This window comes from Macrobrachium nipponense, chromosome 21 (genome assembly GCF_015104395.2).
Source record: "Macrobrachium nipponense isolate FS-2020 chromosome 21, ASM1510439v2, whole genome shotgun sequence".
NCBI classification, from domain to species: Eukaryota; Metazoa; Arthropoda; class Malacostraca; order Decapoda; family Palaemonidae; genus Macrobrachium; species Macrobrachium nipponense.
The window spans coordinates 62142179-62158020 of NC_087212.1; the positions used below are offsets into that span (position 1 = coordinate 62142179).

The 15842-nt window shown below is 50.4% G+C and overlaps 1 protein-coding gene across 1 annotated transcript in view; it reads right to left on the bottom strand.

The window, feature by feature from the left end:
• Positions 1-13536: 13536 nt before the first annotated feature.
• The window catches only part of LOC135198080 (activin receptor type-1-like), a 128554-nt gene continuing 126248 nt past the window's right edge, over positions 13537-15842 (bottom strand). The window contains exon 11 of the mRNA XM_064225504.1: positions 13537-15657. Within this exon, the coding sequence (XP_064081574.1) occupies positions 15517-15657 (141 nt within the window). The 3' untranslated portion in view covers positions 13537-15516. The remainder of the gene's footprint in view (positions 15658-15842) is intronic.

The window sequence follows — 15842 nt, forward strand, 5'->3', positions numbered from 1 at the left end:
TCAGAGAAAGCCTGCCCCCAGGGAGAACTGAAAGGATTCTTAAGAGAAGGCCCCAAGGAGAAACTGAAAGGATTCCGAGAAGCCCCAAGGTGAACTGCAAAAGGATTCAAAGAAGCCCCCTGGAAACTTGAAAAAGGATTCAGAGAAGCCCTCCAAGGAGAAGCTGAAAGGATTCAGAAATAAAGCCCCAGGAGAAACTTCGGGATTCAGGAATAGAAAGAAGCCCCAGGAAGAAACTGTAAAGGATTAACAGAAAGAAGCCCAGGATAAACTGAAAGGATTTCTAAGAAGTCCCCTTCAAGGAGAAACTTGAAAAAGGTATTCAGAGAAGCCCTGGAGGAACAATGAAAGGATTCTTCAGGAGTTAATGGCCCCTCAGGAAATAACTGAAAGGCATTTCAGAGAAGCTCCAGGAGAACTTAATTGATCAGAGAATGCCTAGGAAAGGAACCTTAAATGGAATCAGAGATTCCCTAGGAGAACTGAAAGGATTCAGAGAAGCCCCAAGAGAACTGAAAGGATTCAGAGAAGCCCAAGGATTCAGAGAAGCCTTAGGAAAACTGAAAGGATTCAGAGAAGCCCCAGTAGAACTGAAAGGATTCCGAGAAGCCTCAGGAAAACTGAAAGGATTCAGAGAAGCCTCAGGAGAACTGAAAGGATTCAGAGAAGCCTCAGGAGAACTGAAAGGATTCAGAGAAGCCTCAGGAGAACTGAAAGGATTCAGAGAAGGCCCAGGAGAACTGAAAGCTTTCAGAGAAGCCTCAGTAGAACTGAGAGGTTTCAGTAAAGCCCCAGGATGCATGGGACTGGAGCCGCTGTTCTTGGACCAGCTGCTCTCCCCAGGAGAGCCGCGCGACCAGGGCTGCAGCTCGATTGCCACTGCGGGTTGGCGATCGCTTGCAGCCCCACAAGCACACCGGTTCTACCGGTGAGCGAGGGGGAAGCATCAGGTCTTCCTCTCCGATCCCTTCAACTTCTTCTGGTTACGCTGGGAAGAGTGAGGCGATCCGGAGTGATCGTGAGGAGCGCGCTCTTCACGGTCCCACAACGAGGCCCTACGAACCAGGCATGGTCTTAGGACCGACCAGGTCGTATGCGCAAGTGGCAGGAGGAGACCAGGAGGGGTCTGTCACTGTTCCTCCTTCCGAAGGAGGAGGGTCTCGAGAGGCGTTCTTGTTTGAGGGACTGGACGGTCCTACTCCACAAGACGCGGTCACTCCCGAGATCCAGAGGTCGTTTGCAGAGGTTATTGCACTGATTAGTCAGCACAACGACCTCGGGGAAGGATCGCCGCTCCCACCCTCTGAGCCCACATACCGGCTCGAGTCATTCTGGGGTCCTAAGAAGGAACCCAAGACGACGGTGGGTCTGCCGCGATCAGCTCTGGCTGACTCGGTGCTGGGCTAGGTGGACTCGCTTGTCTCCGGACAGGAAGGTTCGCGGAAGGCCGGCAGGTCTTCCAAGCTACTTCCCCTGCCTCTACTGCGACAGAGGAGATTCTACGTGCCTTCAGAAGATCCTATGCCGCCCAAACAGGTTAACTCGGAGCTAGCTAGGCTAACTCGAGAGGTGTCTCTACAGCAGCTCCTGTCGGAGAACTTGTGGTTCTCGCAGCAGGAGGCACTTGCACTGGAATCCACCGCCGTGGCGGCATTCCAAGCAGTCTCCTGGTTAGACCTGTAGTCCCTCACAGTGTCTAAGGTCGTGGCCATCGCAGGAGATATTACTCCCGAGGGGGACCCGGCTTTCGGGAGGCTGTGTCAGTCTGAAGGTAGAGCCATCTCCTACCTCGCCCACCAGACGGCATACCTGTGGGCCAACCTGGTACTTCGGCGTAGGGACGCAGCCCTCACCCGAGAGTGACCAGGGCAGCTGGGCATGAGGCGCCACTGGGTCTTCGCAACGGACCGGTGAGGAGTTCCTCCTCTCTCTTCCCAGGAGAGATGGTGGACGCTGCGGTGGAACGACGGTGCACTGATGACAGTGACCGCCTAGTACACCAGGCAGTCTCGAAGGCGTCTGGGCAGCCTCGAACGAATGCGGCCAAGCCCAAGAGCTTGGTTAGCGCTTCCTCTGTGGCCAAGACGATTGCATCGTCGAAGCCCAAAGGAAAGACTCTGCCTTCGACTTCTTCCAGGGGCGGTCGTCCTCAGCCCTCCTCCCAGCCCTCTTTCCCTCAAGGGGGGAGCGGGGAAGAAGTCGAAGAGAGGCAGGAAACACTAGGGACTGCGTTCCGCCTCACCTGCTGCCGGAAATTGGGGGGTGCCTGGCGAGCCATTGGGCAACATGGCAGCACTACGGAGCGGAGACCTGGATCATAGACGTCCTTTGGGAGGGGTATCTACTACCCTTCGAGTCTCGGTCACCCCTCACCTCCAACCCGGTCCATCTTCAGACTTACGTACCTGGAACATCAAAGGACGTAGCCCTTAGGCAGGAAGTCCAAGCCATGCTGAGCAAGGGAGCTGTGGAGATCGTCAGGGATCGTTCACAGGGCTTCTACAGCTGTCTTTTCCTGGTGGAGAAGTCTTCGGGGGGCTGGCGCCCGGTGATAGATCTCTCTCCCCTGAACCGATTCGTTCGTCAGTCTCGGTTCATGGAGATAGCACATTCCAAGCTCGACTCCATCAGGGAGAACGACCTCATGCTTTTGGTGGACTTGAAGGACGCGTATTTCCAGATACCCGTCCATCAATCCTTCAGGAAGTACCTCTGCTTCATCCTCGACGGGATGGTGTACCAATTCAGAGCACTTTGCTTCGGTCTCTCAACCGCCCCACAGGCGTTCACGCGAGTGTTCACTCTGGTGTCTGCTGGGGCCACTCGATAGGAATAAGTCTTCTGAGGTATCTCGACGACTGGTTGGTCCTGGCGAGCTCCAGTTCACAGTTGCCACAGGACAGGGACCAACTCCTCGAGTTCTACCGCAATCTGGGGATCGTGGTGAACTTCGAGAAGTCTGATCTCGAGCCCAAGCTGAGGATGAAGTACCTGGGTATGCTGATCGACATGGTAGCAGGGCAAGTCTTCCCCGCAGACTCGCGGATCAGCAGATTCAGGGAGGCACCCTACCAGTCCCTGTCTCGGCAAGAACAGTCAGCTCAGTAGTGGCAAATTGTGATCGGCCACCTGTCGTCACTCGAGAAGTTAGTCCCTCACAGGCGTCTTCACCTGCGGTCTCTTCACACTAAACCCCCCCCCCCCCCCAGGATGTTGATGCTTTTGGACGCATCAACCGAGGGCTGGGGCGCACACCTGGAGGAGTTGCTGGCTGCAGGAGTGTGGGATCGTCACGACAAGCACCTTCACATCAACGTCCTGGAGCTCAAGGCCGCGTTCCTCGCTCTCCAAGAGTTCCACGACCACTTGATGGGACACTTGGTGGTGTTGATGTGCGACAACACTACAGTAGTGGCATACGTCACTAGGCCCGTTTTACCAGTTGATTTTGCAGGTGCACAAGTGGGCCGTGGCCCACTCAGTAGAGCTGTCAGCCCGCTACATTCCAGGCAAGAGGAATGTAGTAGCAGACAAGCTCAGCCATCGCGATCAGGTGATAGGGACCAAAAGGTCTCTACACCAGGACGTGGCAGAAAGGCTCTTCAACCTGTGGGGGCGTCCAGTAGTGGATCTGTTCGGCACCCGGCACAACAGAAAACTTCAGGTTTTCTTCTCAGCCGTGCCGGACCCATGGGCAGCTGCAGAGGACGCTCTTCAACAACCTTGGGACAACCTCTTTACGTACTCCTTTCCCCCGTTCTGCCTGATTCGCAAGGTGATCACCCGAGTGCTGGTCACCCCGAATCTCCAGATGATCCTGGTGGCTCCCAAATGGCCGGTACACAGACCTGCTGGCTCTGCTTGCAGAAGCACCGAGAGAGATTCCCCTTGGCACAACCTTCTCGTCCAGCCACATGTGGAACGGTACCACCAGACAGTCCAGCCTCTACATCTTCACGGCTGGCTGTTATCCACCATCTGTTGCGAGCAAGAGGCTTTTCTTGCCGAGCAGCAACAGAGATGGCTGGGTATGTTAGATAGTCCTCTGCAGCTGTGTACCAGGGAAAGTGGGCCGTCTTCTGTGGTTGGTGTCGTAGACGGGGTCTATCTCCTCTTAGAGCCACTCCTCAGCAGGTAGCGGATTTCCTCATATTTCTTCGCCGAGACAAGCTCCTCTCTGTCCCCACAGTCAAAGGATACAGAGCCGCTCTGGCCCTAGTCCTGAAACTGAGGGGAGTGGATATCTCGAATTCGTTCGAGATCTCCCTGCTTAGGAGGAGCTTTGAGAGGTCTTGCCCACCCAGGGAACTCTGGCCCCAGGGGTGGGACGTGACTCTCGTCCTTAGGAGTCTGACTCGAAGTCCCTTCGAGCCACTCCGAGAGTCGTCAGACAGGGATCTGACCCTCAAGACCCTCTTCTTGCTGGCCCTGGTCGGCGAAGAGAGTAGGGGAACTGCATGGTCTTTCCTTCAACGTCAAGCACTCCAGGGGATGGGGATCTGTGACGCTCGATTTCGTCCCGAACTTCGTAGCGAAGACTCAGAATCCTTCGGTCCCTGACGACCAGTTCGAATCTTTTACAATCCCCTCCCTAATGGACTTCACCAACAACAATGCGGATGAGATGCTGCTTTGTCCTGTGAAGGCACTATCTGAAAAGAACTCGGCACCTCAGGCCTGAGTGTCGACGCCTCTTCGTTAGCACCGGGGTGACCAAGAAAGAAGTATCCAAGAAAACACTTTCTTTCTGGCTGCTTGAGGTGATCAGGAGGGAGTACGAAGCTGATGGTAGTGACGACATCTGTACCCTTCATCCGAGAGCCCACGAAGTCAGAGGTATTGGTCCTTCCCTTGCGTTCCGCAAGAACTTCTCGTGGCGCAGGTCCTGAAGGCAAGGGTCTGGTCCAACCAGATCACCTTCACTTCCTTCTACCTTCGGGATATAGCCCACAGGTCCTTGGACACTTTTTCCTTAGGACCCGTGGTGGCTGCTCAACACGTTGTGTAGCTTACCCAGCACCCGAGCGGACAAAACAGCATCGCATCCTTGTGTGACTGCATGAATGGATGAGTGAATGAGAGTGTGACTGGCTTCTCTTCCCCATCTTTTTCTCCTCCTCTACCTGTGGGCAGAGGGACGCGGTAATCACTACGCTGGAACAGGAAGCGATGCAGGTAAGCCACTCGACCGAGCCCCATCCTATCCCTTTCATTAGGGATAGGAGCGATTATCCACCACTTCCCCCAACAAGGGGGGGAAAGTGGAAGCCAACAAGAGACAAACCCATGACTTCATATTGCCTCTTGCTATAGGAACAAGTTCTTGCTTGCTAGTTGTTCCGGTACGTAATACAAACCCTCGGTCCTTTACAATAGGAAGGTAACTAGCGGCAGCTGAAACGGTCTTAAGCTTCGAACAAGTGAGTTCGGTAGTTAACTGGCTGTCCGACAGCGCGCGCGCCGCGCGACTGGGAGGTGAAGAATCACTTTTGCTTTCGGCCGTGTTGGTGGAGGAAGTGTTCGTCATCGCTCTCTGCCCGCTTCTTCATCGTATGCTTTTGTTGTGTTTCTTCAACTTGGTTTGTTTGTGTAGTGAAAGTTTACTGTAAGTATGTGTGACTTTCTGTATTATTATTGATTTATGAGTGAATCTCGTGAGTTGGAGCTGTCCCCGTGCCCCCCAACAGCCGCAGAGTTTGCCCTGATGTGGAGGGCCGTAAGTGCGGGGTCTTTCGCTCCTTTTTCAAGGTCGATCCCCATGTGTATTGTGCTCGGTGCCGGGGGCGTGAATGCTCTCGAGCCAAGCCCTGTAATGTTTGTGCCAATTGGTCGGAGGTGCAGTGGGTACTGTACGAGGGTAGGAGGAAGAAGCGTAACCCTGCCAAGGAGTCGTCGGTGAGCTCTCCAGCGACTCCCTTGGTCACAGACATGTCGTCTTCCTTCCTGCCCCCGGCTCAGCTCCCGCGTATGGCTCCTTCCCCTTTGGGGGTGGTTTCTCAGTCCTTCTCTTTGCCCGATCTGTCGAGCGTAGAGGAGGAGGCGAGATACCCCGAAGTGCAATTGTATTCGGGGTCTTCCATTCGCTCGGGGTGGGCTCGCCCCCAACCCCCCGCGCGAGGGGGAACCCCTCCTAATAACCTGACTGTTGCTTCCTCAGGTGCTCCTGCTGCAGGCGACGACCTCGGCCAGGTGTGGTTCTCGCTGGGGCTCCAGGGCACGCCGAGCGTCCAGGGGCTGCTTCATCATCTGGCGGGTGCTGTTCCGTCACCCATGGAGCGGTGACCACTACCACCACCACTGTCTCGACCCCAGGGTACGCCGCCCCTCCTCACCTGGTCTACACTCCTCATGTGATGACGGTGACTCCTACGACCGCTGTGCAGGCCCCGATTGCTGCCGTGCCGAGGAGAGGCGTGCCTCCCACTCCTGGGTTCTTCGTGCTGCCAGCCCCAGACTTCCAATGCCCGAAGAGCTCGCACCTGGACCTGCCGCCGGTACCCAGGATGTCACTGGCTGCTGCCCCGTCTCCTGCCGTGACCGCATCTTGAGGAGTAGGACCGTCAAGCCCCTCCAGCAAGAACGACTCCCGAGACCCTCCTCCTTCAGAAGGAGGAACAGCGACAGACCCCTCTCGATCTCCTCCTGCCACTTGTGCATACGACCTGGTCGATCCTAAGACCGTGCCTGGCACGTAGGGCGTCGTGGTGGGATCGTGGCTCCTTGTAGCCTCGCCCTTCCTGGCGTAACCCGAGGAAGTTGAAGGTACAGGGGAGGAAGACCTGATGCTCCCCCCTCGCTCACCGGCAAAACTGGTGTGCTTGGGGGGCTGCAGGCCTGGTCGCGCTGCTCCCCTGGGGCGAGCGGCTGGACCAAGAACAGCGGCCCCGGTCCCGTGCGTCAGAGGAGCTGCTGCTGCTGGTTCCCCTATCCGTCCGGTCCCGGTGGGAGCAGCGGTCAGGGGACCTTCACACCGGGGCTGGTTCCTGCGATCGAGGGGACCTCTTACCAGCCTCAACCCGTGGCCGGTCTGGGACCGTCACGTCAACCCTGGTAACCGGCTGGTCTCTGCGAGAGCGGCCGCTGGCCTGGCGAGAGTCACCTGAGCGGCTCTCGCCAGCCTTCTGCTCCGTCCCTTGGTCCTGGCGCCGAGCGAACTCAGGCGTCTGGGCCTTGGCTGCACAGCCGCCCGCGGGCGACCGTACACTCGGTACTTCTCGCTTACCCTGGAGTCAAGATAGTGGTAGTAGTGGTGGTCCCCGCTCCATGGGTGACTGGCACAGCCCCCGCCAGATGCTGGAGCAGCCCCTGGACGCTTGGCGTGCCCTGAAGTCCCAGCGCACCCACACCTGGCCAAGGTCGTCGCCCGCAGCAGGAGCACCTGAGGAAGCAGCAGTCGGGTAGTTAAGAGGGGTTCCCCCTTGCGCGGGGGCGAGCTGGCGAACCCCACCCCGAGCGAACGGAAGATCCCGAATACAACTGAACGTCGGGGTAATGAGCGCCCTCTTCTACGCTCGACGGATCAGGCGAAGAGAAGGACCTTGAAACCCCCCCCCCCGAAGGGGAAGGTGCCATACGCGGGAGCTGAGCTGGGGGTAGGAAAGAAGACGAAGTGTCCGTAACCAAGGGAGTCACTGGAGAGCTTTCCGACGACTCCTTGGCAGGTCTACACTTCTTCCTACCCTCGTACAGCATCCACTGCACCTCCAACCAATTACAGCAAATATTACATGGCTTGGCCCGAGAGCATTCATGCCCTCGGCACCAAGCGCAAAGGACATGAGGATCAATTTCCGGAAAGGAGTGGAAGACCCCACACTTGCGGCCCTCCACCCCCGGGCACACTCTATGGCTGATTGGGGGGTGCAGGGATAGCTCCATTGTCCGAGGATCCATAAATCAATGCAATAAAAAGGAAAAAAGACAGTACGTACTTACAATTCACTTTCACACACTGACAAACCAAGTTGAAGAATTCAAAACACAACCAAAGCATACGACAATGAAGCGGGCAGAGAGCGATGACGAACACGTCCTCCATCCACACGGCCGAAAGCAAAAGTGATTCTTTACCTCCCAGTCGCGCGGCGTGCGCACTGTCGGACAAGCAGTTAACTACTGAACTCCCTTGTTCGAAGCTTACGACCGTTCCAGCTGCCGCTTGTTACCTTCCTATTGTAAAAGGACCGATGGTTTGTATTACGTATCGGAACAAACAGTAGCACTAGAGAGGCATTCAAACTCTCAGTGCTATCCATACAAACTCCACTGAATTCCTCTTATTTCCTTGTGTCGTTCTGGTATAACCAAGAAGAAAAGGGAAAAAAGAGAGGAGGATTGACTGTTATTGCCCGTTCTTCTCTGTATCCTAGGGGTAACTGCTTACTGAGGCGACGGACCGTCAGGTCCATCCAGGCCGAGCCCCTCCCAAGATATTCTTCCTTCAGCAGCAGCACTTCCTTTGAACGCTAGAAATTCCGGGAATTTAATGGCTTAGCAAGACTCCCAAGTTCGTAATAACAATTACTGGGAATGTCTGTCTCGACAGTGTGTTTGGAAATTACAGGAAAACCAAAACACTTTTGAGACGCCAGAAATTCCAAGGAATTCAAGCATTCGGCAAGATTCCAGGTTATCGTAGTAACAATTATCAGGAATTCTCGTCTCGCGCACTCTGGACCGTGGTCTTGCCAAAGTGTTTGCAGATCATAGAAGACAAAAACACTCGGAGAGTGCTAGAAATTCCTAAGAATTTTAAGCGCTCGGCAAAAACCCCCAAATTTCGTCAAACGATCATCGGGTGGTGGTCTTCGATTCCCGTAGAAATCGAGGAGGAACGGACAAGATCCTTCCTCAATGACCTGGACTTACATCCGGTAAGACTGGAAGGTCCCTCCAGAAACGCAGTCCCCCGACGCTGAATCCTACGGAGAGAGCTCTGCATGACCCCTCCCATTCACCTCGCCCATCCCAGCGTAGCCATAGAAGAGAGGGAATGCAGGAGGAAGACTGGACGCTCTCGCTTGCCTTGCCAGCGGAACTAGCAGCTGGAGAAGCGAGTCATGGGTAGCCATCAACCTGCAGTGATGGCTGCTCTCCGAGAGTTTAGGAAAATGTTACTGTCTGGAGCAAACGTTTTCCCGAGGAGGGTTACAAAAACCGTACTGTAGGGGAAACGTCTGCCGCCACTGTGACCGTCATCTGGGTGGGGCTGAGCGTGCACCTGACAGGAGAGAGCCAATACTGTTCTCCGACACATCCCAGTCCTCATCGTGGCCAAAACCCCTCAAGAGGACCGAAGGACCCCACATCGGTCTCTGGGTGTGCGGTCAAGTGGAACCGTCGCGTGAACAGCGGTGATGGTCACTCTGCGAGTCTAAGAAAGCGTCATTGTCCTCACCAGGCCCCTTCCATGATTTTCTCCAAGCATTCAACGAGATTCCCGATTATCGTAGTAACAGTTATCAGGAATTCTTGTCTCGCCCACTCTGGACCGTGGTCTCGCCCAAGTGTTTGCAGATCGTAGAAGACAAAAACACTTGGAGACTGCTAGGAATTCCAAAGAATTTTAAGTGGTTGGGCGAAACCCCTCGAATTTCATCAGACGATCATCAGGTGGTGGTCTTCCTCGATTCCCGTAGAAATCAAGGAGGAATGGGCAAGATCCTTCCTCAACAACATGGATGTACATCCGGTAGGACCCAAAGGTCCCTCCAGGAACGCAGTCCCCCGCCGCTGAATCCTACGGAGAGTGCTCTGCAGGATACCTCCCATTCACCTCGGCCCTCCCGGCGTAGCCATAGGAAAAGAGGGAATGGGGGAGGAAGACTGGACGCTCTCACTCGCCTTGCCAGCGGAACTAGCAGCCATCAACCTGCGGTGATGGCCGCTCTGAGAGTCTAGGAAAACGTTACCATCTGCAGAAAACGTTTTCCCGAGGAGGGTTACAAAACTCGTACTGTAGGGGAAAGGTCTGCCGCCACCGTGACCATCGTCTGGGCCGATACCGTCCTCGTCGAGGCCGAAACCTCTCAAGAGGACCGAAGGGGGAGCCCACACCAGTCTCTGTGTGAGCGGGACCGTCACGTGAACAGCGGAGATGGTCACTCCGCGAGTCTAGGAAAGCATCATCATCCTCGCCAGCCGCCCCAACCCCCCATGATCTCCAACCACTTGGGCGTATGATCTGTTCGGTCCCATGACCGAACCAGGCTCATAGGCTCTCATGGCTGGACTGTAAGGACTGCACTCCTCACGCTCACTCCTGTTTGCCTCTCTCCTCCCGGTGTAGCCGGAGGATGTTGAATGGACAGGTGAAGGAGACCTGACGCTCCTACCCTGCCTTCCAGCAAAACCGGTAGGCTGGGAGGACTGCAGCCGATTGCGAACCTGTGGTGGCGATTGAGCTACAGGTCTGGACTAGCGGTCTCCTTGCGGAAAAGCGCTGCACCGAGGACGGTAATGTCGGTCTCGTCCATCAGGGGAGCAGTTACCAGCCGTGCAAGCCATCTGGTCGTAATGGAAGCGATGGTCGGGTGACTAGTGGTGTTTCAACACTCCTACCCTGCCTACCACCAGAACCGGTAGGCTGGGAGAACTGCAGGCGATCGCCTGATAGCGTCCACTAATGCGGTGAGAGCGAGCACCATCCTCACGAAGCGTCACAGTCCCAGAAGCAGCCGAAGATGTTCCTGGGAACCAGGGGGACCTCTTCCCAGCCTCGCCACGTGAACGGTCTGGTGGGACCGTCAAGTCAACCCTGGATACCAAACGATCTTACCATCCTTCCGCTCCATGTCTGGTTCCTGACGGTGAGTGTACTCAGCCGTCTGGACCTTGGCTGCACAGCCGAGATGGTTCCCGGTCTGGAGGTGAAACTTCTGGCGCCAGGAGCGGAGGTACCTCCACGGTCCCTGTCTTCTTCTCTGAGGAAGGAGAGATGGGCCCCATTCCCGGAGGAATGGGAGGACCAGCGGAAGACCCACCTGTCTCACCGGAGCGAGACAGACCCTTAGAAGTCCCTGTGTGAGACTTCTTGGGGGGGTGCGAGGCCACCTTCTTCTTCCTCGGTTGCGGGTCCTTGGAAGTCGAAGGGGAAGAGGCGGCAGAAGACGACGACGAAGACGGTGACGACACCTTCCTCAGGACGGCAGAAGGTTCTCCAATCCAGGAAGGGGCTGTGGCGGCTGCCGAAGCAGCAGGCCCCAGCGCAACCTGGGGAGGAGGACGTGATAGAGCAGCAGTGGAGAGAACACTTCCTGAGGAGGGTTATGAAACTCTCGTATGGCAGGCAAAGTGTCTGCCACCACCAAGACTGGTCAGTCGCGTGAACGTGACCATCATCTGGGTGGAGCCGAGCGCGCACCTGACTGGAGAGAGCCGATACTGTCCTCTTCGAGGCCTAAACCTCTTAAGAGGACTGGATGGGGAGCCTCCACGGGTCTCTGCATGGACGGTCCCGCGGGACTGTCACGTCAACTCTTGGAACAGACTAATCACTGCGATAGTGATCACTGGCAAGGTGCGAGTCACCTGAGTGACTAGCTCCTTTCTTCCACCCCGTGCCCGAGTCATGACTGAGTGGATCAGCATCAACAACTGTGGATGCACGCGAATCCAAAGATTACATGCACTCAGGGACTCACGAACGAGCGCCTGACACGGAACTAGTCTTAGGGCCAGAACCTTTAGGACCAGCAGCAAAAGTGCAAACCGAAATTAACACTCCTACGGCTCCCGACATGCCAGGCCCTGGGGACAGCGTGACAGCCAGTGGAAGACCCAATCGTCTCCTCAGTTGAGGAGACAGACCCTTTGAAGTCCCATGACGAGACTTCTTAGGGAGGGGAGACAACCTTCTCCTTCTACGGCAAAGAGTCTTACGAGTTGAAGGGGTGGAGACTGATGAAAATATGATGATCTCGAAGAGGAGGATGACAACACTTGAAGAGCTCTCTTCTGTGAGACTTCTACCATCAGGAAAAGTTGAACATCACAGGGCAGCAGCGAAAGCTTCGTCCAGTGACGTAACTCCAAGGTAGTAGTGGTAAATGAATATGATTACCAGCAGGGGATCAGTACACACACTCAAGGATCAGTATCACAACTTGCTACGTGTCACAGGTACAATTCCAAGGTTAGGATAACCAATACAAAGAGCTATCCAACCAATACTGCTGTAAACACAATCACCACTGTTAGTCTGTAAAATAAAGAAAAAATTATTTAAAGTAATAAGGATATTCCTCTCGCATCCAAGGGCACCGGCCTCTGAAGTGAGAGAAGATCCCCCAAACTCCAACACCACATGCCCCCTCTTCTACCTTCGTCCGATAGTAAGTGAAAGATGAAGGAGAAGAGAAATTACCAGAAAAAACAAAACAAAGGACTAACCACTGAAGTTCCCATCGGTAATTCCCAGAGCTTAAGTGTAAATTTTGGATGAATACATGTCTCATTATACGATCAATATCACTCACGTTAAATACATGTCTCATCCTCACATTAAAGGGCGAAAGTATGTACTACATAATAAAGATGTTGGCATACCTTTGCCACCGACTCTTAACACAAAGTAGAAGGCGGTTATAATGGCTATCACAAAAAGTGGGTTTGCATATTAATTGAATATAATATTAATATTAAACACCGTATATACATATTTAAAAAACAAATAGAAAGAAACCACCGGGAAAATGATCAACGGCCAGTCAGCAAGAGCTCACAAACACGTCTTCATCGGAAGATGGCCAAAGACAAAGTGGAGTGTTTACATTCCGGGCAGGCTGGCTTACCCGCCTGCCACACCATAGTTACTGCCTAACCACCTTGTTCAAGAATTGAACGGCCGTAATTCCAACTACGCCGAAAGTAATTCCTTATGTAAAGGACTGAGGGTTTGTATATTGTGTAGGAACAACTCTTCTTTTTCTCTACACGCAAATTATTACGCCGCACAGTTTCATTTTCTGAGCAGCATTGCCTGCCCATTCGTCAACTCTGCCATGTGGACAACACTCGCAGGTAAGCCTGGTAGAATTTGCCCACATAACCATTCCCCATGAAGGGCATGCCTAATGGTCTGGACAGGCTTTAGGAGAGCCTTCCTTGAAGTTTATTTCAGTGCTAGCATTTCAAAGAGAAACTGGCTCCAAATTTTGGTTGGTGGATGGTTAATTTTATTGAGTTTTGGTGGACTTTTTTTTTAACTCCGATTTTAAATACAAAAAATAGCTGAAGAAAACTTTATAAAAAACTGCTGTAACACCACCTTTGCAGTGTCAAAGTTTTACAACTTTGGAATATTCCTCACAAATATTCCATGTCAAAATCTTGTATAGTTGTAAATCATACTGTATCATAAGATTGTTATTATTATTAATTAATTTATCCAGTTCACTAAGCTGATTTATTTACTCACAAACCTGAATCATTACCACATCTTTACCTTCACTATTACTGACCTTTTGCAAGGAATTTTTTGGTCAAACCCCCAGTCATGAAATTGTTCAAAAGTAAGAGGATGAGTAATAAAACATGTTATGATATATTGAGTTCTAATTAAACTAACAAAAGATTAACAAAAATTGAGACTGATATGACAGATATAGGATAGGCAGCCAGACATGTGTAAGGGTATACTAAAAACTTATAGATGATAGGTGGATTAAAGTAACATTCTCTGCAATGAAAAGCATAAGACAGTTGTACAAAAAACATTATCAACATTTATGTGAGAAAGCTGTCAATTAATAGTCTAAGCTGTTAAAGTAATTAATAAATTTCAATTGTAATAACAAAAAAATTACTTCACAATAATTAATAAATTTCAATTGTAATAACAAAAAATTAGTTCACAATAACCAATTAAAATGACAGCAAATCACAAAATTTATTCAATGGCATTTTTATATATATATAATAAAAATAAAACACCTCTTACAAAATTAAGTTTTATGATTATCTCCGTACAGTAGTACAAATGATAATTCATATATCAATATGTATAGACAAAATACACATCTTTCACATTGCATAAATATCTTTTAAACACCATGGGATATTTATGAATGACAGAGTTAACAATTCCAGAATTCATTATGTATTTTTAATACAGGTTTATAGTAACCCTTCAACTGTGATCAACAAAACTAAGTGTACTTTGAAAGACCACATCAATATTAAAATTGGCTGAACACATGAAGACAGCAGTTATGTCTAAACCCAGCGGCTAAAAGCAGTGAGATTCACACATTATTTTTAAAGCAAATACTTCATAGTGTTCTTTAAAAGAACATGAGCAACAGAAATTACAATGTAAACCAAAAGTAGATTAAGTACTGGTGAATATCTAAACAGTCCATTGAACTCAATATAAACAGTGAAAACACGATGTCTATACTTTCCAAACACCATGGACAAGTTTAGGGGCGCTACATTTATTATTACTGTATTATTTCCCCTATACGTATCATAGTTACTAAAAATCTATTTTTCTATTGTTTTACTGTTTCATGCAATAATAGCATGACCAAATTTAAAATCCTTCACTGCACAAAAAAATATCAAGTAAGAAAAAGCACTTTTGATACCTTCGGCTGTATCAAAAATTAAGTAAAAAACGAGAAGAAGAATGAGGAAAACCCATCCTTCAAAGGCAATACAGTAAAGCATTTTTAAATGCACAGTGCAAACTTCACATTGTACACTGCAATATACTGTAGAGTACTTTGGTACAAAAATATACTATGGATAAAATTCTTCTGGATTACTGTTAAATGATCCTGTTAACATACTCTTAATATCAAATTAAACCATCTTATGAGATCAGACTGCACCACATACTAGACAGCACACAGTAGCATATGTGAAAATCAAAAGTAATGCTGTATTTGACCATACTAATGGTACAGGGTTTCACATATTACAATGACTGAATATACTGCCAAGATTTATCAAAACACATTTACAGCAATCCTAGTAAAAGAATTAATCCCAAAATATAAATTTCCATATACTAAAGATTGCCATAGCTTTGCATGAGAACTTTTTAATAAAGCTGGAGTGCATTAATACTGCTATACTGCAACAACAATGCAGTAGTGCATGCTTACATAATTATTATGTACATTGCACAGTACCATTTTTATTTAATTATTATTTGTTTAACTTATGGAACTTGTGTAAGGGACAGTATTACACAAGCAGTTAAAGAGAACCAGTTTTTTAAAAAGAAAATAATTGCATTTTGCTGCCATATAAACAAATCTCTACTTTATTGTAAGAAGGCCACAGAAATAAACTCTTGGACATCACAAACGAAGTATTACAAGACTACACCCTGTATCACACACAAGAGTTCAATGCTCAGCATCTATATACAAAACAAATCTTATTATCTCAACACGAACACTCCCTCAAGTCCTTGCACTAACATAAACAGTAGTAGTAGTGGCAACATTACATATAAAATATGTAATTACAAAATAAATCTCTTTGTACTTGACATAAATTTCTTGGTCAAAAGTCAAAATCCAGCTTGACCTTGGTTTCCTCTTGGGCTAATTTCACAAGAGACTTTTTCACTCTTAAGACTGTGAGACGTACACTTGCATTCTGATGCCAGCACTCCCGGATTATTTTTGACATTCCTGCCAGCACCTAAAAAGATGAAACATAAAATGTTACTCTCTCAAAACAATTTCTCAACAGCTCACTAGTTATTAAGTTATCAAAAAACAATGAAATCAGAACACATTTTTATCATCAGTTTGGTGTTTTGAATTACATAATTGACAGATAAGAAAATTTCTAATTTAAGTGAACTTGATGGGTACTGTATCATT